The sequence below is a fragment of the Trachurus trachurus genome (assembly GCF_905171665.1).
Source record: "Trachurus trachurus genome assembly, chromosome: 9".
Classification (NCBI taxonomy): Eukaryota; Metazoa; Chordata; class Actinopteri; order Carangiformes; family Carangidae; genus Trachurus; species Trachurus trachurus.
In genome coordinates this window covers 28,305,759-28,329,704 of record NC_139895.1, presented here as the reverse complement: position 1 = coordinate 28,329,704, position 23,946 = coordinate 28,305,759, and the positions used below count along the sequence as shown (strand labels likewise).

At 41.8% G+C, this 23,946-nt stretch overlaps 2 protein-coding genes across 2 annotated transcripts; both read left to right on the top strand.

Annotated features, from left to right (window-relative positions):
* The first annotated feature begins 622 nt into the window (after positions 1-622).
* LOC310990906 (3-hydroxy-3-methylglutaryl-coenzyme A reductase-like) lies at positions 623-12,367 on the top strand. The gene is made up of 20 exons (XM_083978454.1): positions 623-756; positions 1,625-1,801; positions 2,790-2,901; positions 3,004-3,091; positions 3,174-3,258; positions 3,356-3,461; positions 3,663-3,769; positions 3,853-3,969; positions 4,053-4,213; positions 5,329-5,579; positions 5,678-5,844; positions 6,343-6,537; positions 7,204-7,362; positions 7,714-7,871; positions 7,966-8,071; positions 8,157-8,327; positions 8,532-8,672; positions 8,763-8,921; positions 9,453-9,607; positions 10,692-12,367. The coding sequence occupies exons 2-20, from the start codon at positions 1,637-1,639 to the stop codon at positions 10,744-10,746; spliced, it is 2,658 nt and encodes an 885-aa protein (XP_083834580.1). The 5' UTR covers positions 623-756; positions 1,625-1,636; the 3' UTR covers positions 10,747-12,367.
* Positions 12,368-13,879: 1,512 nt separating this feature from the next.
* fxn (frataxin) lies at positions 13,880-22,953 on the top strand (the record flags this gene model as incomplete). Its single annotated transcript, XM_083978621.1, has 7 exons — positions 13,880-13,893; positions 15,949-16,162; positions 17,071-17,160; positions 18,233-18,324; positions 19,567-19,687; positions 20,770-20,867; positions 22,199-22,953. The coding sequence occupies 7 exons, from the start codon at positions 13,880-13,882 to the stop codon at positions 22,335-22,337; spliced, it is 768 nt and encodes a 255-aa protein (XP_083834747.1). The 3' UTR covers positions 22,338-22,953.
* Between the last annotated feature and the right edge of the window lie 993 nt (positions 22,954-23,946).

Here is a 23,946-nt window from a genome sequence, read left to right as displayed (position 1 = left end):
AATAACTGAATATTTCTAAAACTCTAATCTGTTCTGAATGAATGTCTTTTTTTTATAGCCACAACACAACATAGCCTACTAGCCCTGAACCAACACAACTGGTGTTAGACCTGATTCGACATCAAAGTCTCTAAAAAGAATTTAAAAAAAGAAATGTGTCACTGATACTCTTAGCAACAATGTGAAACTCTGTGGTGAGCTAATGTAAATCCCCCAGATGAGTTAATGCACCTAGGAATCGAATGTTTGAGGCATAAGAGAGCAGGATTAAAACATTTGAATTAAGAGGTTTCAGAGTCTTCTTCATTATAATTATACTTTGTCACTGAGGTCAGTACAAATTGCAGTAGTTTATTTGTTATCTTCCCCCCCCCCCCCCCCCCCCCTCAATTTTAATGCAGTATACAAGGTAAAAAAAACAAACAAAAAAAACAAAACAATAAATCATAAGTCACAGTATAGGGTCCTGTCAGCGCCGTGGGCCGGGACCGCTCCCTGAGCAGATCGCTGTCATTTATGGTGAGATCAGGCGTTCTCCTCCTGGCCACGCCCCCTCACTGCGTCGCCAGGGAAACGGGGCGTGGATAAAGCGCTCGTGAAGCAGGTGGCCGCCGTGATTGGCTGAAGCGTCTGGTGATGTAGAAGCGTGCCATCGCTTCATCGGTCTTCCATAAGCTGCTGAGCGGCCGAGAGCGTCGCTGAGCATCCGCCTACAGACAGCTTCCACTCTCCACCGACCACCGGCACCGACACACGGTAAGTCTGTCTTCACTTCAGCTTACTGTGTTGTCTGTAAACACACGAAGGCCTGAATGTATAGCACACTGACGACCCAGGCCGGTAAAGTTTAATGTCTGATCAGTACACCGGGAGCGACGCCGCATCTCAGCCGCTCCGGTAACGCGTCCAGCGCACGCGACAGGCCGGCGGCTGCAGATCTCTCCCAAAACCGTGTCAATGTATTAACGTGCACAGCTGCTTTGATTTTGGACCAGTCAGTCTAAACGGAAAAAATAATACACATAGACTGTTCCAGTAAGGTGTGTGAGATTTGATGTTTTACAGTATGAAACTGAATGATCAGACCTGAGGCCAGGGAGTTGATGATAGATGGTCGGATTTCAGACTGTTGATGCTCCCGGAGTTAGTGCTATAGTTTGTCTGATCATGCCCATCTGTTGAAATACTCACAGTAATCAGTATGGTTTTTCCTTGTTTCTGCCTAAACATGATAAAAATGAAAAAATCTTGATAATAAACATTTAAGATATCACATCAACTTCTCATGAACCGATATAGACAATAATACTGTAAATACAAGGTTCTCTGAAGTGTTCTCTGCTGTGTAAAGCCCTTTGAGATAAACTGTTGTTCAGCTACAGTATTAAACATGGGCTATACAAATCAACCTGCCTTGTTCCAGGTCCTGGAGTAGTTATGTGAAAGTACCAGAGTTGATTATCTGTGTAGCCTAATTAAATTAAATTTGGACACATAATTGTTTTCCTTCCTTATAGGCCTTATGATTGATGATTGATTTTGGCTGTGGCTGTACTGACGGCTGTGTAATCCTGGTTACAGGTTATTCTCACAGTTTACTCATACTTCTCTTCTTGTTTGGCAGCTCTGCTCCACCATGCTGACCCGTCTGTTCCGTATGCATGGCCTCCTGGTGGCCTCCCACCCATGGGAGGTGATTGTTGGCACAGTCACTCTCACCATCTGTATGATGTCAATGAATATGTTCACCGGCAACGACCAGATCTGTGGCTGGAACTTTGATTGCCCCAAATCAGAGGAGGTGAGACAATGAGATAAGACTAGCGCCTCGTGGCTGTCTCTGCACCTACACCTCAGACTACATGTCTCACTGACAGCATATGGATCATTTGACCAATTACACAGTTCTGATGTAATAATACCAAAAATACTTAATTAATCCCTTTTGAGAAATAGTTTGTTAGGTAGGTGTGTTAATATAGTGTATTCCAGGGTGTAACCCTACCATAAGTGGTCACCTGTCTTCATCACTTCCTGGTGTCTTCACTCTTCTGTTGCCAAACTCAGTGACTCCACTGAATCAAAGTCACTTTATTGAAACAAACAAGTTTATTTAGTTTATTTATTTAGCACACATTTAAATTCAATGGTGCACGGAGGGAACAAAGCCGGTTTTAACAAGATAAAACATGTGCACTAGAAAACACATTTCCTCATCCCATCTGACAGAAGAGCATCCAGAGAGTTGAAGGCTGAACATAAAAGCTGGCGTATGCATTATAATAATCACCGTTTGAGTGCGCACATTAGAGATCCACAGAGCGTTGTCCTGACTGGACAGGCTTCACTGATGTCTTCTACATTTTCAGATCTGTTATCACAGTTAGTTGATCACAGTAGTTTTTTATTTCCAGAAGAAAGCTGTAAAACTGTTTTATTGGAAGAAAAGCAGTGTTCTACTTAATTGAAATACTGATTAGCAAGCAGTTCAATAGTAATATAGTTTTACACAATATGATGCAATATTCTCTTTTTGACAATCATACCTCACAGTCCCTGTAAGAAGCTCCATGTGGTGTTCAGCATTCCAGCTTTACATGCTGATAGAGTGATAGGCTGGCTGTCTCTTCCTCTTTTGATTCATTGTGCTACAGTAAGCTTAAACAGCTGCTGGCGACAGCCTTGTATCCCACCTTGTAGATTTGAAGATGCTGTCAGGAGGATATCCAATCTCTCATTGAGTTGTGGTCTGATTTCTAACACGAGTCTCTGATCTTCTTGTCTCATAGCAAATACTGAGCAGCGACATCATCATCCTCACCATCACGCGTTGCATCGCCATTGTCTATATTTACTTCCAGTTCCAGAACTTGAGACAGCTAGGATCCAAGTATATTTTAGGTAAGTTGATGATGATCACATGTTGATGTCACAGTGTTGCATGTTTTCACATCCCCTGACTTGACCAGATATAAGTAAAAACAACTCATCCTCTCTTTCCAGGCATTGCTGGGCTCTTCACCATCTTCTCCAGCTTTGTGTTCAGCACGGTGGTCATTCACTTTCTTGACAAAGAGCTCACCGGTCTCAAGTAAGGACTTACTCCTCATACTGCCCTGTCTTTAGTGTCTTTGTCAACATGCTCCTGCTGATTGTCCTTCTCTGTCCTTCAGTGAGGCTCTGCCCTTCTTCCTGCTTCTTATCGACCTCTCAAAAGCCTGCGCTCTTGCCAAGTTTGCTTTGAGCTCCAGTTCTCAGGTTTGTAGAAAATAAATATTCACTCATCAAATGTATATATGAGGCCGAGAGTTTTGACAGCGTGTCCTGACTGGCTTATTTCTCTGTAACCTTTCAGGATGAAGTGAGGGACAACATTGCTCGTGGCATGGCGGTGCTGGGACCGACCTTCACTCTGGATGCCCTGGTGGAGTGCCTAGTGATTGGGGTTGGGACCATGTCAGGTACTTTTTGCCCCATCTAGCTCCATTTATCCTTTCACTGACATCTACGTTTCAACACAACTTTATCTGATGAAATTAAAAAAGCATGTTGAAATACTTGTGAATGTGGTGAATTTGTCTGTTGCCACAGATGTTGAATCATGGATCTCTGAGCTACTCTTGACCCCCCCCCCCCTGTGGTTTCTGCCTTTTGTCTTTCAGGTGTGCGGCAGCTGGAAATCATGTGCTGCTTCGGCTGCATGTCTGTCTTGGCCAACTACTTTGTGTTCATGACCTTCTTCCCTGCATGTGTGTCACTGGTGCTGGAGGTAAGGCTGCAGTCAATGGTTGTATGTGTGCACACATGTATTCAAGTCTGCCTTACTGACAGTGTTGTGTTGTGTTCCTGTAGCTGTCTCGTGAGAGTCAGGAGGGCCATCCCATCTGGCAGCTGAGCCACTTTTCCAGAGTGATGGAGGAGGAGGACAACAAACCCAACCCTGTGACCCAGAGAGTCAAGATGATCATGGTAGCTAACACCTTCCGTTCTTCTCCCGTTTCTCCATCTTCATTCCAACACCATGTGATTCCCTCTCAATGCTTTCTGTGCAGTCTCTGGGCCTGGTGATGGTTCATGCTCACAGCCGCTGGATCGCTGAACCCCTTTCCATCAACACCACAGCGGGCATCCCACAGGTGGGCATGGAGCTGGACCACATGTCTCCCAGGAGGGTCGAGCCAGAGAAACCACTCTGGCAATTCTACCTCACCAGGTGAAGGCCGTGGATTTGCTTAGTTGCACGTTTGTGTGCGTCTGATAGCTGCACTGTATATTTGTGTGAAATTAAGATGCAGTTCATTCACAGTGGTTTTTGTAAACGTGTTCTGGAGGGAGGGCCTTGGTTTTAAAGGGATACGCCAACATTTTTTTCATGACAAGCAGATAGACACCATCCTTTCTACTGTGCGTGCAGTAACAAGGGAGATAGAGCCCGTATCGCCCGTAATTAGCTTAGCTCAAACGCTGGAAGTACATAGGAAGTGTCTGACTCCTACCCCAGCCGAAATTAGCAGTCAGAAGCTGATTTCATTTTAGCTCTAAATTCTGTAAATATATCACTTTATCGACATTTCAAAAAATTTTAGGCGAGAAAGTAGCCGTTTAGATCAGTAGTATGTCGTTAATTTGTCTAAATACCAGCTGTTTTGTACAGACAAATTTGACGCTACTCAAGCTAGCCGTTGTGACCAATGCACTTCTGGTTACTTTCACAAAATAAAACACCCGTTGCCCTTTACATACAGAAAACCATGACGAAAGAATTTGTGCTTTTACTTTGAAATAGGAAGCTAACCTACCCTCGATGTAGCTAGCTTGAACCAAATTAAACCATCTTTGCTTGAACCCTCCGTTTTGACCGATCTCGTCCCGTTACCGGCATTTGACCATTCAAGATGCCTTACCGGAGAGTTTTATCAGCTCTGAGATGAAGATCGGCCCGTCGGTTTCCGTTTAGAGTTGCTGAAGAGTTTCTCTGATGACTTTAGGTGGAGCAGGCTACCATTACCGATACACTTCCAGCGTTTGAGCTAAGCTAATTACGGGCGATACGGGCTCTATCTCCCTTGTTACTGCACGCACAGTCGAATGGATGGTGTCCATCTGCTTGTCATGGACTCGGGAGTGAGGCAAGACATGAAAAAAAAAATGCTGGCATATCGCTTTAACATGGGGATGGATCTAGTGAACCTGGATGACTGGAGTGTACTGATGTCATACTGGGATGAGAAATAACAGTGCTGCCAGTGTCTTCTTATGATTTAACTGTTTCTTCAATAGTGGTGTTTGTGTGAGACATAAAGGAATCTGTCCCCCTCCTCCCTGCAGGATGATCACCATGGACATAGAGCAGGTCATCTGTCTGGCCTTGGCCCTGCTGCTGGCTATCAAGTACATCTTCTTCGAGCAGGTTGAGATGGAGTCCACGCTGTCACTGAAGAACCCCATCACTATGTCTGCCCCGGTGCTGCCCCTGCGCCGGCCCACCGAGACCTGCTGCAGGAAGGAGCCGCCCACTTCTCGCCCCATTGCCCCCTCCCACAGCGTGGCTGCTGTCGTCTCCAGCAAGGCAGAGAAAGGTGCGTCTGCAGTGACAATGCTGAGGCAGAGTCTTGGAACTGAGACGACTTTAACATTAACTTTAACTTTAACTTCTAACCCCACCATGTTTCCTTAGATGAGGTCATTCGGCCTCTGTCCGCCCCGGTTGCTGACCCCCAGCCGAAGAGCCTCTTTGTCATGGGGGCTGAAGAGGAAGAGCTCAAGTCTGAGGCGGCTAAGTCGAGCCTCCCCTTAAAGCCCAGAGACCTGGACCAATGTGTGGCCATCCTCAACAACCCTGAGGTAAAACATTACCCATAATAAACACAGCTAATAAGTGGGTGTCTGCGTGGGCTGTGCTGTCACCTCCCTCCAATCAGCCTGCAGGGTTTTTAAGTTGTGTGATTGAACTGGGCCGTAATAAGATTAGTCAGAGTGGTATCTCTTTAAGGCTCAACCAATTAGTGCATGACACCAATAGAAAATACACTTGCAGGGCTTCTCCTGGCCCTCTTTGGCCACTGTGCACTCAGCTCACCTGAGTCTCCCGTTAATGGAGTATATACATGAACACAGCTCATGGAGGGCCAAACAGGTTTACACTAAATGGTTATAAACAAACAGCAGTCTCATTTTTAACCTTCCCTCCCATCCCTTTACCAGCGATGTCATTTCCTGCTTCCTGCTACAGTCTACAGTTCTGTCCTGTGTCAAACAACTGACTGAAATGTTTTAAAGCTAAATGACACTTGGGAAAGATCTGTCCTCAGTCAACATTAAATGGCCTTGTGTGTGTTGCAGCTGGGGCCTCGTTTCCTGAGCGACGCTGAGGTGATGCTGCTGGTCAACTCCAAACACATCCCAGCATACAAACTGGAGGCCACTATGGAGAGGCCGGAGAGAGGAGTGGCCATCCGAAGACAGATGATCTCCTCAAAGCTGCCCTCTCCTACCGCCTTGTCCTCTCTGCCATACACACACTATGACTACTCCAAGGTGAGGACACACTGGTTTTACACTCAGTCGGTTCGATTCACAGTCGATTTACCAGATGGTTAGTATTAACATTTAGATCTAGTATCACTATAACTATAGCTGATTACTGTGGTTCATTTAACTGTCACCCCGCAACAGTCTCTCAGAAACATGTGAGCAACCAATGGGGGTTTGTTGTCTGGCAGTCAAAGTATGGCACTGCTCTGGAGATTTTTCATCCTCCTCATTCTTTTTACATCAAGGACAGCATTTAGTATTTTTCCACAGTTGAGTTTTCCTGTCTTTTTGAAGTGAGGGTGCACAACGATGGTGTCAAATACTGTTCTGATGGCTGCTGATAGCAGACTGGTAGACCAGCTGGGTGGGTGTTCCTGTTGGAGCCTCAGTCTGTGATTGAAAACCTATTTCAGGGCTGCAACTCACTCTTTTGTCCTAAACGCAGTTTAACTGCCTAATAAAATAGATATTTCATAAGTTGGTCTATGTAATATAGGAAAGCTGTTTGCAAACAAACAAAAAAGATGGTAAACGTATTATTCAATAATCCCACAGTAACAGCCGACTGATTACCATTCATACCGTCATTTTGCTCATTTTTGTATATCTATATTCTAGAACACACACACACACTGCATTCCTTTCTGTAACACACTTCCTGTTTCCCAGGTTATGGGCACCTGCTGTGAGAATGTGATTGGCTATGTTCCTGTGCCAGTGGGCGTGGCTGGACCACTACATTTGGATGGGAAGCAGTTCCAGGTTCCCATGGCAACTACAGAGGGCTGCTTGGTTGCCAGCACCAACCGTGGTTGTCGAGCAATCGCTGTGAGTCAAGCAACCATTTTCCCTCACGACGCTCAGTCCTCTATTTACCATGTGACCCACACACACACTGACAAGTTGAGTCAGTGAGCTACTTGTTATTACAGTCGTTGAAGTAAAGTTGTGCATTTTCAAAATGTTTAGTCTAGACTTTAAATATGAGATGTGGTTCATTCATATGGGCCATGAGCAGTGACATGTTGACTACTTGTGATTCCTCCTGTTTGATTAGCTGCATGATGAAACCGTCCAGACTACTTCTTTCTGATTCGGTTTAGTAGTTGTTTCGTCGTGCAAAGACTCTTGTGATAGCAGCATCCTGTGTTAATACATTAACATGTTAATACATTGCAGCTGGGAGGCGGAGCCAACAGTCGTATTCTGGCTGACGGCATGACACGAGGACCAGTGGTGAGGCTGCCCTCTGCCTGCCAGGCAGCAGAGGTCAAGGCTTGGTTGGATAGCACAGATGGTTTTCAAATCATGAAAGAAGCCTTTGACAACACAAGCAGGTAAAACAGGAACCTAACATGGATAGGACAATATTAAAAGTATTTCTCAGTGTCTGTATCTACATTTGGGCTTTGTGTGTGATTGTTGTTGCAGGTTTGCACGTCTGCAGAAGCTGCTGGTTGCCCTGGCTGGAAGAAATCTGTACATCCGCTTCTGTTCCAGGACTGGAGATGCTATGGGGATGAACATGATCTCTAAGGTAACTATTGTACATGCATATGTGATTTCAGGGTTTCCTGTGTAATGGTAATGGCTCTCACACACCACACCTGTCCTCCCTGCAGGGTACAGAGCAGGCTCTCGGCAGGCTTAAGCAAGAATTCCCAGACTTGCAGGTCATAGCTGTTAGTGGAAACTACTGCACTGACAAGAAGCCAGCCGCCATCAACTGGATCGAAGGCCGGGGCAAGTCTGCTGTCTGTGAAGCTACCATCCCAGCTAAAGTAGTCAGAGAGGTAAGAGGAGTTAGGACTTCTAAAAGGTTGTAGATGAGGTGTCACAGATTAAAGGGTCCTGCTGTCAGCCCTTCAGGTGATCTCACCTGTAACAGAAAGGTCCTTTAAAAGTAATTTTACTGCGCTTTCCATCAAATACAAAATATTTCTGTATATATTTTATAATTTTATCCCAGCAGACTAATGCTCTTTTCTTCACTGCAGGTGTTGAAGACAACAACAGAAGCTCTGGTGGAAGTGAACATCAGTAAGAATCTGGTGGGCTCAGCCATGGCTGGGAGCATCGGTGGATTCAACGCTCACTCAGCCAACCTGGTGGCAGCCATCTACATCGCTTGTGGACAGGTGGAATAGTTTTCACAAAATCTATCGCTTCATTTTACTTTATTGGGGTTTCCTGTGCTTATGTCTTATGTGTATGCTTGTGTCCTGCAGGATCCAGCCCAGTCAGTTGGCAGCAGTAACTGCATCACCCTCATGGAAGCATCCGGCCCAACAGGAGAGGACCTGTACATCAGCTGCACCATGCCCTCCATAGAGTTGGGCACTGTGGGTGGAGGCACCAACCTGCCCCCCCAGCAAGCCTGCCTCCAGGTACACATACACACATTTCAGTGACTACTGTGGAAAAAATTGCGGATTTGAAACTTTAAAGGGATAGTTCCAACATTTTGGCAAATTGTTCCATTGCCATAATCCCTATAGTCTTAGGAGTAGGTTTGTTACCTTTAATTATTGGTGCAAGCTATTTTTAGAGTGGTGGAGCAGGGCCGCGAGCTGCTCAGAGCTACGCTATGGAGGCTAATGGAATTTCTTGGTTTCCCTCATCAAACTCATCAAATACACAATCCAACAACTCCACAACGCTCTGGTGGACAAGTTGTGACCTGCACATTCACCACGCTATGGGATAATAACGGAACGTTACGAGACCCAGTTGTTTCTGAGGCAACCTACTGCTATGACTATAGGGATTATGGCAATGGGCCAATTTGCCGAAATGTTGAACTATCCCTTTAAATCTGATCATATGTCAATAGCAAGCTCTTTCTGCTGGAAACGAAAAGACACCATTAACAGCAGCTTTAACGGGTGTGTATATGTGTTTTGTTTGTGTGTGTGAAGATGCTGGGCGTACAGGGAGCCTGTCAGGAATGTCCCGGAGAGAACGCTCGGCAGTTGGCCAGGGTGGTATGTGCCACCGTCCTGGCTGGAGAGCTTTCACTGATGGCTGCTCTGGCTGCTGGACACCTGGTCAAGAGTCACATGACGCACAACAGGTAAGAGCCAGGAATTGTTATTGATATGATTCAGTGTTGTATCTGAAGGAGACAGTAGCAGAGTCACAGGCTCTGTTCAGACCTGGTATTAATGTGTTCATCCAACAACAAGTAGTCAGGGTTGACCACAGATATATGTTTTTGTTTTTAGCCAATTAAAAGACGGGTCTGTCGTCAGTGTGCTTGTGAGTGGGAGTGGGAGTGAGAGTGAGAGTGAAAGGGAGTGCAAGCAAGTGGAAGACAGTGAGTGAATTAATGCACTGCATAGCTCTTAGAATGGAGTTAGGTTTTATCCATTTGAAGTACTAGATATTTTGGGTTCATGGTTAAACAGTGGTGAGACTAATAGACTGTGGTAAAGGACATCAGGGGATGTGGTCAGCATGCTTTGAATTCATAGCATCTAATGAATGTGACCAGACCTCCTCTGAACGTTGTCTGAGTAATTGGATCTCGGATGCGTCCTCTGTATTCACTCCTGTATTTAGAGCTGAATGTTAATACCAGGTCTGAACAGGGCCACATACACAGTTCATAGTGACTTTTCCCAACACCCAGCAATGTGCACAGAGCAAATGTTTTGCAATGTAAAAAGTCAACACTGATCCCTTTATATGTACAGTATCACTGGTACTTTCACAACTGTATCACAGCATCTCAAGCTGGAAGGTTCTGTAATACCAGTGATAAGGTGATATGACTTGTGATAGGTATATTGAAGTGTGTGTATACATTCCTGTGTCATCATGCCAGTTAACCTCACACACACCATCAAATTAAGCTCTAAGTTTCTGCATGTTAGTGTTGAGGAAGCAGAAGATTCCTCCTCAGGGGAGTGTGCAGTTTGTCCAGATTTTTATTGACTTGTGTTGGTTGTTATTATTATTTTCAAAAAGCATAACATTCTCAAAAGGATTATAATGTAAAAAAAAAAAGAAAAAAAAGAAGCAACAATTAAGTTTATTCACAGAGTCACTGTATAAACTGTTATTTAGGGACATATCCAGTTACAAACCATTTAAAGCCTCAACTAATTTCTTTACAACCCTGATGGTCTAAAACAATGTTACTGTCCTGTCTCTAGGTCCAAGGCGAATCTACAGGAGACCCCAGGAACCTGCACCAAGACAGCATCCTGAGAGCAGTGTTGTCTCCTGCAGGAACACAATTTCAGGAAACCATGGACAATATAAAAGAGACTAATTATTCATCGAAAAAAAGTAGACCTCAGACGTTCTCAGGAGTATCATGACCAATCTCTATGCCGGCTATACGAAGGATCCATTCAAGCTAAAGGGAGTGTTCTTGGTTGTGTATTCATGCTATGGTGCTAAAAGCAGCTAATTACTCATTTCCATGGTTCAGAATGTTGTTAGGTGTTTGGGTGCTGCCGAAGCAGCTCTCCTGTCTCCAAACCAACAATGTGAACACAGAAACACTGGGACCTAAAGGAGCCTGCAGACTGTACACAGACTAAACTTATACTTCAGGTCATTCTGTGCAATGATGTTCTAATAAACATGGCTATGAGGATGATTATCAGACTATAGGCTTAACACCCTCACTACGGTGGGACACAATGAAGCTAAGCTCAAATTTTTATTGTCCAAAATCCAAAGAAGAAGGGTGATGAATCTGGATGATGGATGGTGTAGTGAGGTTCAAAGAGGCCAACATGGGAGCTAGAGCTGGGGTCAGGGCAAAGGTTCTGGAGTTAGCTGAAGAGGAGTATTTTCAGCAGACACAAACACACATAATCATGCTGCTAATTGAGTTAGGGTTAGAAGCCTTGGTCTTTACTGCATCTTAAACATCTCATGCTGGACCACTAACAAACATATCAACATCACCTTTTGTCATGGATGGCCCAAAGATGCTCAATGCATGCCTGCATAAAAAAGTGCACATATCTTGTATGGGTGTGAAGACCAGACTTCTTCATCTGAGTTGCTGATGATTGTAGTGTCATGGAGCAGTATTCAAGTCCTGGTTCAGGAGGACAAAAAAGAATAACCACGACCAACATCAGGAACTGATAATTATGTGAATGAGTGGATGATAATCACTTTAAAATTGTGACTGCAAGTCATAGGTTGAGTTAATTTGTAGGGACAGAACAGATGAGATTAACTCAGGACTTTGTCCTTCAGAGAGGAAGGAGGATGGATCGTGTGTGTGAATTGTTGAGCTTGTATCCCGACTGTTTGACACTGGACAATACAACATTTAGAAATGAGAAGAACATTGAATTAGGCCAACACTCAACCTTCAATAGAAAACATGTCATAATTATTGCAATCAAGTTATTCCAGTTTGTCTGCAGTCATTTTGAGTCTTCATACATTAACAGCTTCCTGACTGCCACTGCTCCATTTCCCCCAACAAATTATAAGAAACAGGTCAGGTCAGTAATGTACATCCGTGACTTTGTTTTATTTTTCTAAATTAAAATATTTAATCATGGATGTTGTATAGTCATACATTTCAGGTGTGTGTCTATGGAAATGGAGTAACTCAATGTCTGCTTGAGCTGAGCCTGTAATTTATCGATGTCTGCTTCAAATTAACAAGTTACATTGCCACTGTGTGTTTGACAGTGACAGTGGAATCAGTCAGTCTGTTGTACGTTGCATTAGCGCAGTGTTGATGCTTCACGTGTGATACGCTGTTGATGAAGTCACTGGCAGTGAGTGTGGCTGTTCAACAGGAAGAGGCAGAAGTTCTGGGTACTTTTTATAATAAAGACAAAAAGACTTGAGAGTGACAGCTTATTCACTTCATTGTGTCGGTTGATGTCAATAAAACTTTATACTTTTTTTCTTGTTATTTAAACATTTTGACACAAATTTTTTTTAAATGTTAATACAGTTTTTCCCCCTCATCCCAATCCACAGCACACTGCATACATAACATAGAAGGAGGAGCAACAGTATAGTTGTTACGGATCATGATGTGCATATGTCTACATTGTCAAATATCTCTACACATATGCACCTACATACACATACACAGCCATGCACATATGTACAAACATATTAATAAACAGGCTTTTCATGTTATAATTTAAATTTATTTTATATTATGTTAGTAATACTAATGAAAACCAGTGCCTGGATGTGGATGTGGATGTGACAGATATAGAGAAAATCTAAAACACTTTGTTTTGCAAAACAATCACTATCTCCAAATAATATGTATAACATAATATGTTCATACAGAGTAATGGTGCACAACATACAAGACTGACTCAGACCTAGCATTAAGAGATTAAACAGCAGTCCTGGAGTCACCCTGTGAACGCAGCTTCACTGTTCAGCAATGTCCAGTCAATGTGTGACGGCCATAGGTTGGTGAAAGTTACACTTCTAATCAGATTATCCAGCTTTAACTTTCTCTCCCCACGTTGCTCAGCAGAGGTCTCAGTCAGAAATCCTCCACTGATCTCTCAGTGCACAGGCCTCACCAGAGAGGCTGCCATCCAATCAGAAGAGGGCCCAGCACATCTCACCAGTTGTGAGCGCACTGATTGGCTGAGCACTGGTAGGACGCTGCAGAGCAGATTCATGAATAGTTGTGAATGAGCCAGTCTGAAGTTTGGCAGGAGTTAAATGACACACCTCCGCTCCCCTTTTTAACACTGCAGGTACAGGAGAGCGTCATGTAAACACGTGACCTGAGTGAATGGCTTCAGGTCAGAATGTTGGAGTTTCAGGGTCTGTTCAAAGAACACAGTTAAACAAACTCTGAATGCTGAAAGTGTATAGTGTGTTCCCCCCTGTCCCTCACTGTCCAAATGATCCAGACTAAGTAATCCTACTGCTAAAGTAGATTTTTTTGAGTATCTATTCTGTACTTAACTTGAGTATTGTTATCATTATTTTTTGAAACACTTACCCCATAATTACAGACAAATGTACTTTTCACTCCTACATGCTCTCTTTACCTGGAGTAGGCTAATGTTAGAAAAAGATGAATAAGAAGATTCTTCATCAGAGACCATGGTATTAATTCCATGTTTGAAATTTTGGACACAAAGAAAGAATCATTTTGTTTATTATTTCATTACAGCCAAAATGAATTGCAGTGTAAAACGTGTTGATTTACTTGGTTATCTATAGTTTTTGTGGCATATTCTACAAGTTTTTAAGTTCTAAGTTTAAGCAGTTTAAAGAGATGATTAAGTAAAAGGCTGAGGTCTGGTTGTGAAAAAATCTAACATGCCAGAGTAAGAAATCAAACACACTTTTCAGGTGTCGTAATTGGGAAGTAAACATGCGCATGCACAGGTACACATACTTGGTATGAGTTGCAGACCTCTCTCAGGAGGAGCCTGACTGTGGAAATAATGTAAGAGGGGACGGACAACTTCTAGTGAGAGTAGTATGAACATTGAGCTTACGTTATCGAAACGAATTAAAAGTTGCAACGCTTGATGAATAAGGATATAATGTTAAATTAATCATATTTGTCTAATCCCTGGCAAGGCATTTTCACATTCCAGCAGGCAATGGCCTAACACTGTTAAACAGGATATCTGTTACAACTGGACATAACATTGTACCACAGAGCATTTATATTTTAACAGAGAGGACTCATGGCAGAGACAGTTTATGCTTTTGTTATCATTTATCCTTGTTATACTATTGGACAGTTAACAGAAGAGGCTGTAAATCACCTCAGTGTCTGGAACTCACCAAGAGTGTGCAGCTCACCTGCCCGTGTGTATCTAATCTGCCTTTGTGTCTGTGACATAAGAGGTAACCTAGGAGCCTGAAGCTCACCTGTCATCACAGTCAATGTGTTGGTCAGGTTATAAACTGACACAGCCTACAGTACTTCAAGCTCATATTTCTGTGTCATTGTGTAGCTGTAGTTAAATATCTAAAAAAAAAAAAATATATATATATATATATATATATATATATATATATATATATATATATATATATATATATATATATATATATATATATATCTGGAGAATATTATCACAAAAAATAATTTTCATTTTACCCATATTTATTTATTTAGTCTAATATTTTACATTCTTTATATACAATCTGTGTGTATATCTTTTTGGTTCTACCACTAGTTATTTATTTTTAGTGGTATCTGTGACTATGCCCACAAACTGTGCAATATTTTTCCAACCTTGTGTACATGTACATAGGCCCATATATGTTTATATGTTCTATATTCCCAATAGTTTCATAGCTGTATATAGTTCCTATATATTTTCGTACAAACTGTAGGCCTACAGAATAAATAAAACAATATAAAACCATCAGCCAAACTGTAGTCACTGCAGGGCTCCAGACCGCTCCTAAATGGGGGCATTTTGCCCCTAAAATTTGAGACAGTACAAGTAAATCTGTCATCTACTTTTGCATGTACAACCAGTAAATTTGCCTATCTTTTTTTTTTCTTTCTTTTTTTACACTAGTGAAACTTGGAAGGGATTGGCAGTTCTGAGATGAACAACTAAAATGCTCAAAACATAACACACAAATTAAATTAAATTAATTTCTCAAGGCAATTGCTTCTGTTTCTATAAAACATTAATCTCTCTCTCTCTCTCTCTCTCTCTCTCTCTCTCTCTCTCTCTCTCTCTCTCTCTCTCTCTCTCAAAAAAAATCTTTAATTATGGCTTGCATTTATTAGTTAATCAGTAACAGTTTTCTCTGATTGTTTTTGTCCTGCAGTCAGTGAATGTGGTTTTGGGCTGTGTAGGCTACCTACTTTAACAGAGAAACACATAAAGTGGGGTCCTCCATGATCTTCTAGCAACAACGGTAGAACAAGTTGACTTGCAATAAAAAAAAAAAAGTCTCATTTTTGCTCTGTCATTTGAGCTTTGCGCCACTCTTTGGATTTTTGGTGGAACTACACGTGTAATCTTTAAAATCCACAACTGTCCGTAATAATCTCATTTAGGTAGCTAACACCTGGAGTGGGTTTGTAAAATTAAGGTGATATTTTTGTGAGTATTATCTTTTCATGTATTTATGGCTGAGCTCTTTTTAAGAACTTTAAACTTGATCTATTTTCTTTTATTTTACTTTTTTATTATTATTCTTCTTTACTCCTGTTTTTAACTCTGTCTTTTTGTTTTTATGCAGTTTATGCTGTTTTTTTTTTTTTTTTTTTTTTTTTTTTAATGTTTTGTCTCTATGTAAAGCACATTGAGTCGCCTTTGTATGAAATAGTGAAATGCGCTATAGCCTATAAATAAAGATGCCTTGCCTTGCCTATTACAATGTCTAACCATAGTTACTAACTTACTGTGTAGAAGTTCAGGCGGCCTGAGGAGAGCAGCTCCTCCAGGCGGTCTGCCCCACCAGGGGGCGCAGCGCAGGAGCCAGCGCGGTCTCACCAGCAAAGCGGCCGAAGAAGAGAAGCAGGAAGCGGCCACCGGAGGCAGAGCAGCCCGCCACCGTCAGCTCCGTCATGTCCGTCCTCCGCAGAGCTCCGTGTGGCTCCTCTTACATCAGTCTGCTCCTGAGGCCGCAGCTCAGCGCACTGATGGCGCTTCACTTCAGGACCGTCTGTTCCCAGGTAGGACGACCCGTCACTGACCAGCAGGGAGGGAACAGGTTCGACCCCGGCTCTGACTGCGCCACACAAACAGGAACAAGTTAACAACAACAAGTTAGGAAGCAGCTGATTCACCTCGAACGTGCTCAGTGTCGTTTCTAATTCACATACGTAGCAGCCTGCGACACACGCAGAAGGAAACACCTTGACGTGTCTGTCAGTATCTACTGTCTGCTTCATGTTAACTCTCTCTGTGCTAATGTTAATGTTTCAGCTGTTAGCAGTTAGCCTTAGCTCAGGGCTGCTGAAGTCTGGGGAAGTTGCAGCAACGACACCCACATAGACACAAGTCAAGACGTTCAGTTGTTGAAGCTGCTCAACTGGTTGTTCAGTTTCATGACATGTTCAGCTGTCTCATTGCTGGTCTGTTATTATGAAGAGCTGATCACAGTCTGTATGTCATGATGTCATGTCTCACTACAGGATGTGTTGCAATGAACCTGCATCATCTGGTGAATTTTAACACCCAAGATTCAAAGTGTTGTCATTTGCACAGCAGGAAGCATGTTTCCCTGACAGTTCTTTCTTTGTTGACCACACACAGATGCCAGCATGAGAGATATAAAACTAAGTAGAAAAATAGAAAGACAATCAAAGAGCATCAATATAATCATAATAATACAAAAAATACAAAACTAAAAGCTAAACACAGATGGAGGCAACTGTTGTAAATGGTAGTAGAGCATATAGCCTAAAATGTACAAATTGTGCATGTGCAAACTGAAGGTGCTGTTACAATGCAGCTGTAAAGGATCTTTGGTGACACCCCAAACCTCCTCAGCCTCCAGAGGAAGCACAGCCACTGTTGGGCCTTCTTGACCAGCTGTGTGGTATTGAATGTCCAAGTGTCTGTCTTATTTATGTTTCAGCTCAGGAGTATTTCTCACCTCACGAGGCTTCATCCAGTCACCAGACACACGCTGCCGTGCCGTGCTGCCTCCTGTCTCCGGCCACACACAGTGAGTCCTCCTGCCACACTACAAGTCTGACAATCAATAGGTTAAACATGATTAATGCTGATTTACAAAGTTTTATTAACATAGCCTGTGCTAATGTGTCATTATGTTGCTGTAATCATTACAGCAACATCCATGGTATGAAATGGTATAGGCCAATGGTTGTCAAAGTGGGGTCCAGGGACCCCCAGGGGTCCTTGAGAGGGTTCAAGGGGGTCCCCAACTTTTTCTTGAAATTTTCCAATTTTTTTCTAGAAGTTTTTTTTTGTTGAGAAATTATTATTATTATTATTATTTTTTTTTTTTCTAGAAATGTTACCACTTTTTCAAGAATTTCTTTAAAACGTTTTTATTTTTGAAACCTTACCATTTTTTTCTAGAAATATTTTAACGTTTTTGAAAAAATTGTACCACCTTTTTTTCCGGAAATTCCTCGACAATATTTCCAAAAATTGGATAAGTTGAATGTACATTGACTAAAAAAGTAACGTTCTTCAGTCTCAGAACAAATATTTGTGTATTTCTGGTGTTTGCTTCAAAATTTTGTCCAATGGGGGTCTGTGGTCTGATTTGTTTCAATTTAGGGGTCCTTGATGTAAAAAAAAATCAAGAACCACTGGTATAGGCTACACTTCCTGTGTCCTATGGTGGTTGTGGTCATGATTGCTTCTTGATGTCAACAACCATGACTGATCGTAGTGTGCGTTTTTATCTCCATATCAGTTTATACATATTGATTTTCCTCAAAAAACAATTTGATGATAGTACAAATATAATTACACAAAGAAATACAGGGATTATTTCAGTTTGAACCTCATATTCATATTCGCATGTAGGCCCCTCTAAGCTCCTGTAGTTGGAAGGTGACAGCAGCGGATCCACCAGAACCTATAGAAAAGAGATCTGTGTTTCTGAATGTATGTAGAATGTGATGTACAATTATTTAGCTAATAATGAGGTAAATTAATCATGAATTCTGGTCACGTTCATTTCACCTATTGGAGTGAACTCCAAAGACACAGAGAGACAGAGGATGTGTGTTGTTCACTGTTTGACCTCAGGTTTTGTTTGTTAGTGGTTTGATAGCAGAGTTGATGGAGCCAGCTGGAGGAAGAACATCCACCTGACCCCGTCACGGCTGGAGAGCCCCACCACCGTGCAGACAAGGTAACTGACGGCGCTCCCCCTCCTCGAGCATCACTACAGTTGTGAATGTTTGGAGTGTAACTGTCTGTGTCTTTTGGTGTGTAGCAACCATAGACTGTAAAAAAAAGGTAGCAACCAAAAACGTAATAACAGCCAATAACGTAATAACAGCCAATAACGTAATAATTTTGGTCATTTTAAATGTAATAAAGCCAAAGCTTTTTGCCAATAATGTAACAAGTTATTACATTATTGGCTGGTTATTACGTTATTGGCCTAGTATTAAAAAACCTTTGAAAATGTAATAATTGGTGCCAATCATGTTATAATACATAAATATGACTGCAGTTCTTGGAAATAAAAGGCTTTTTTGCAGTTTTGTGCAGTTTGCTAATCAAAAATAGGTATATTGGATGACATAGTCGTCATATTTATTCATCCAAGATATGTACCATCATTCACCTCTCTCTCTCTCTCTCTCTCTCTCTCTCACTTCTACCGTGCTTAATGATATGTTTGCAGTAAGTAAGCATTGTAGGCTATCAACAACCTCCAAAACATAACCAAACTTGTGTATTGAATGGTGTCTGCCAGCCAGTTTATGTTTCAGTCATGTATAACTTCCTGCCTCAGACAAACCATTGGAAATAGGCAATGTGAAATGTTCCAGCATGGCCCGGAGGAGCCAGGAGGAAATTAACATTTAGCCATCATTTTTCCAACTTGAGTGAGTGAGTGAGTGAGTGAGTGAGTGAGTGAGTGAGTGAGTGAGTGAGTGAGTGAGTGAGTGAGTGAGTGAGTGAAGATAGTACATATCTTGGATGAATAAATATGACGACTATGTCATCCACACCTATTTTTAATTAGCAAACTGCACAAAAATTGTAAAAAAGCCTTTTATTTCCAAGAACTGCAGTCATATTTATGTATTATTACATTATCGGCACCAGTTATTACCAGCCAATAATGTAATAACTTATTACATTATTGGCAAAAAAGTTATTACGTTATTGGCTCAAAAGTTTTATTACATTATTGGCACATTATTACATTATTGGCTTTATTACATTTAAAATGGCCAAAATTATTACGTTATTGGCTGTTATTACGTTATTGGCTGTTATTACGTTTTTGGTTGCTACAATGGTGTTTGTTTTTTTTACGGCTATTGGTTTACTTTTCCTACCTGACAGTTGTTTGGACTGCTGTATCTGCAGTCCTCTTCACATGTGTCACGTGATGTTGTCTGTGTCTTTGTTGAAGTGAGCTGACTGAACCTGCCTATGAGAAGCTGGCAGATGAGACTCTGGATGCTCTGGCTGATTATTTTGAAGACCTGACAGATGAAGCGTTCACTGGATCAGAATATGACGTCATCTTCTCTGTGAGTGTGTCTCTGTGCAGGATATTGATACTTACTTGTGATAGGCTAATGGCCATTCACCACCAGAGGTGCTTTATCGTAGTTCCTCCTATTTTTACATTTTGGTAGTGAGTAGTGTGAAGAACTGCAAAAAACAACAGAAAAAGAAACCTTGTCATTGTAAAGCCACATATATATGCAGCAGATGAATGAATGCAAATGAATCCGTCAGACGCAAGGTGGCTGGGTGGGTGCAGAGCAGCGCAGTCTCGGCCCACCACTCAGAGGCGCATTGCTAATGAGCTGTTGGTGCTGTGCAGAGGGAGAGCACTGGGAAATGGCACAGGTTTTGTGATTTTGGCAAAAAACTTCATAATCATAATTTAAAGACCACAGAGAATGCTTTAAAATAACCAAAAAAGGTCGTTGGAGGCGGACTTTAAGAAAACACATGCACAAGCTAATTTAATTGCTCACTTAAATGAGCATTTCAGATTCCAGACTGGGAGGAGAATCTCTAATGATGTTTACTATTTCACCCCCGACTGGTCTAACACCTTCCTCCTCATTGTCTGCTGTGACACTGATGGCCAGGTGCTCCCATCTTGGCAACTGACCTCGTTTTTCAAACGTCTGCAATAGCACATGGGCCCGTACACACACACACTCTCACACACACACACTGACTGCATAAAGCAGAGAGCTGTGACACTGTACGTGAATCTTTTTGGAGTTATGGGCTGTCAGCTTGTGCCCTTGTTTCAAACGTTTCAGTTATCCTGCAACACAGGTTTTAATGATAATGATATTGATGGAACAATCTGTTCATCACTGAGCTGTAGAGGTGTTGCCAGCTACAGTATTTAGCTGATCCCATTCTTTTTGTGAAGCTAAGCTAACGTGCTCACTCCTGACACCATCTGACAGCGAAGGGAAGAAATTATATAATCAATCAAAGTGTAAAACTGATGACACTTAAATCAGAGCAGTGTGAAGCTCATTGCTGTTAATGTTCATGGGATTTTTGAACATGTCTGTTTGGTTTCACTTGTTGTTGAACTGGTTTATTAAATATGTGTGTTCTGTCTTTGGTGCGTGTCTAGAGTGGGGTGTTGACAGTTAAGGTGAGCGGGGACCATGGCACCTATGTCATCAACAAACAGACACCAAATAAACAGATCTGGCTTTCTTCCCCCACAAGGTAAGACTGACACACTTTTAGATTTGCCTCAGAAACTAAATCTAATCTACATACCTCAACAACTACATACACCGGTGCATGTCATTGTAACAGGAAGTTGTTTAGCAGTTGCATTTGTTTTGTTGTGAAAATACTATGAACAAGGAAGAGCAAAGAGAGCTGCTGTGATTTATACAGAGCTGAACTAAACACCTACAGGCTTTTGTCCTCAGTGCCATCAGACTTTTCAACATCTTTCAACAAAGCGAGTGAAAATATGAACTAATTTTAAAAAGGATCAATAAAGCTTCCATCCAGGTCCGTTACACTGTTGGGCTGTATTCATCACTGGTAGTTAGGGGTGTAACGATTCATCTACTCTACTGCATCGATGTATCCATTTATATTCCTATGATCCAACTACATCGATCTGTGCTCAGCAAGTTGGCCTTCTGGGCGACATATATTGATCTAACATCGTTTTAAATGGTAAACAATCGATTATTTCCATACTAGGAAATTGCGCATTGGATTTAAGCACGGAAAACTTTATATGGATGTGTTTTTTTTTTTTTTTTTGCAATTTTAATGACAAAGACACATTAAACCAGCCATCCCCATTAGGCGGTCCAATTAGGAGCCAAATGTCTGACCCGCGATGATCCACTGGCACTGACGCACCTGTTTTAATATGAAACTAAGTGAGAAACGTAAGAGGTATAAGCGCACTGCTCTACGTTATTTCGATCTCACCCCACACTGTACATCGACTTACACTTGTGTAGAGAGCGCGTAAAGGTGAAGACGTACAGTACCAAGAGAGAGAGAGAGAGAGAGACTCACACACCAGCTGATCCACTGGTCCTGAAGTAAGTCAGATGTAATAACAGGGCCCGCACCATAAGGAGGCAAAGTGGACCAGGAAAAACTGTCAGTGACTGGACTGATGAGTTTTGTTTTATTTTACCGGACCAGGGGCGTCATTAGGTTTTAAGGACGGGGGGGGGGGACTTAGCCCCCAGGAGATGCACATGATGTGAGCGAACATAGCGCGTGAGCACAAAATTTCACAAATGGCTAACAAAGACTGAGAAATTGCTTTTCAACTTTTTTGGACAGTTGAAACAAAGATACAGTAGCCTACTATGTGAAAAATATTAGGCAACCATTAGATTTGTAGTTTTATTTCAGTCAGTTTTTTTAAAAGGAAAGCTAAGACCTGTGAGATTACTACAGACATGAATGCAGGTGAAAATAAATATTAATAATATAAAATAATAATATCAAGTCGTCGTCTGGGGATTCTGAAACATCAACCTGTCAGTGAATTTCCTCTGGTTTCTTGTTTGCAGTGGACCAAAGCGCTACGACTGGACAGGTGAATCCTGGGTGTACTCTCATGACGGCAGGAGCCTCCACCAGCTGCTCTCCACAGAGTTCTCCAGGATCTTCAAGAGGAACATGGACCTCTCTGAGCTGCCCTACTCCTGAGAGCCCGGCCTGTATTCACCCGTCTGTACTAGAGTCACTGGGACTCACTGAATAACTGTTGAGTCGTATGAAAGCCAAAGTATGAAGTGTAGCACTTTGAGAGTATCAGCCCAAAATGACACTCGTCTGTGTACATACATGCCACTCTTTGTGTCGTAGTTTCATGAAGCCGATCATCCACATTCAGTCTCCATGTAAACTCTTCAACGTCCCTCACTGTTTCCATGGCAATTAGTGGTTTTGTCTCAACAACAGAACCCAACAACACTCCAGTATCTCAACAGTGCTGGAGATCTGTCAGTTTGTGATTTGTATTCATTTCATTTATTCAACTATATGAATAGCATTCATCTGCAGTGACACAATAACACTTCACTCACTTCATACACATTCACACATTTCACATGTGTGCTAATCAAATTATTATCAGGAGTATTTACACAAGGAGTGTACTTGGAGCAGATGACAAAGCACAGAGAATCCAGAGATCGACAGAGTAGTATTGTGATCCCCTTTAGTAATCTGTGTCCCACTTTGTCAGATTATTATTATTATTTATTGATATTTATCACAGGTTTTTCCCAGTCCACTGTATGACTGTTCAATAAAAGATTTCAGACCACCACTGGGTTTAGTTATTCATTCTGGTTGATCAATAAATATCTAGTTTGTACTGAATGTACTGATTCTAGTCTTTGTCTGTTATATATATTCTTACGTAATTAAAACGTATGTATCTATCTACAGTACATGATTGATGGGTAGATGCTGTAGTTCTGCTCCATTTTCTGATCCTGGCAAATTCATGAAAACAAGACATTTTGAGGGCCCCTTTTTAACGGTGCCTCCATTTGATGGGACAATGGAGAGTGACAGGATGTGCAGGGATAGTGTCGAGGGAAATGATGTACTGAGCCTGGAGTTGCTGAGGGACTCTGTGCTTAGGTAGCCGGTGTTTACAATTAAGTAATGTACTGTATGCAAAAACGAATAATAATACAATAAAACCTGTTTATCTATAGTGGTCACTACAGTGGACAATTCTTCAAAAACGGCCTTATTATATATGCATGGGATGTGTTGCTAAAGATGCACATTGGCCAACATATTGCAGGCTTGTGCATCATCTCACATGCTGCCACCCACTGGCCAGTTGTTGTAACTGTCATTTTCCCCCCATCAGGCCAGAAACTCCAAACAGCCGAGCCACATCATGTCAATTCTGATTTTGCAGGTAGAAAAAAAACATTAAGTAACAACTAAGGAGGAGTAAGATAACTGTTAACATTACCAAGTATTGATTTTATTATCATCTGTCAACTACACTGGACATCATACATCACTACATTTCAGCTACAATTCGTACTGTTGCTGCGAGTTTGTTTCTCTTGGAAATAGTAGGTACATTTGGAGTAGCATTTTTTACATGTACATTGATTTTTTTTTGTAACAATGTAACAAGCAGTATTTGAAACAAAAACAGTATTGCTGTTGCAATATGAAGGAAAAAAAGAATGCATTTTCAGCAAATGTGGAGTGATCTACGCTTCAGATTATACCGTGATATAAATCTTAGACCAGCCAACCTAACCCCCAATGAGAAAACTGT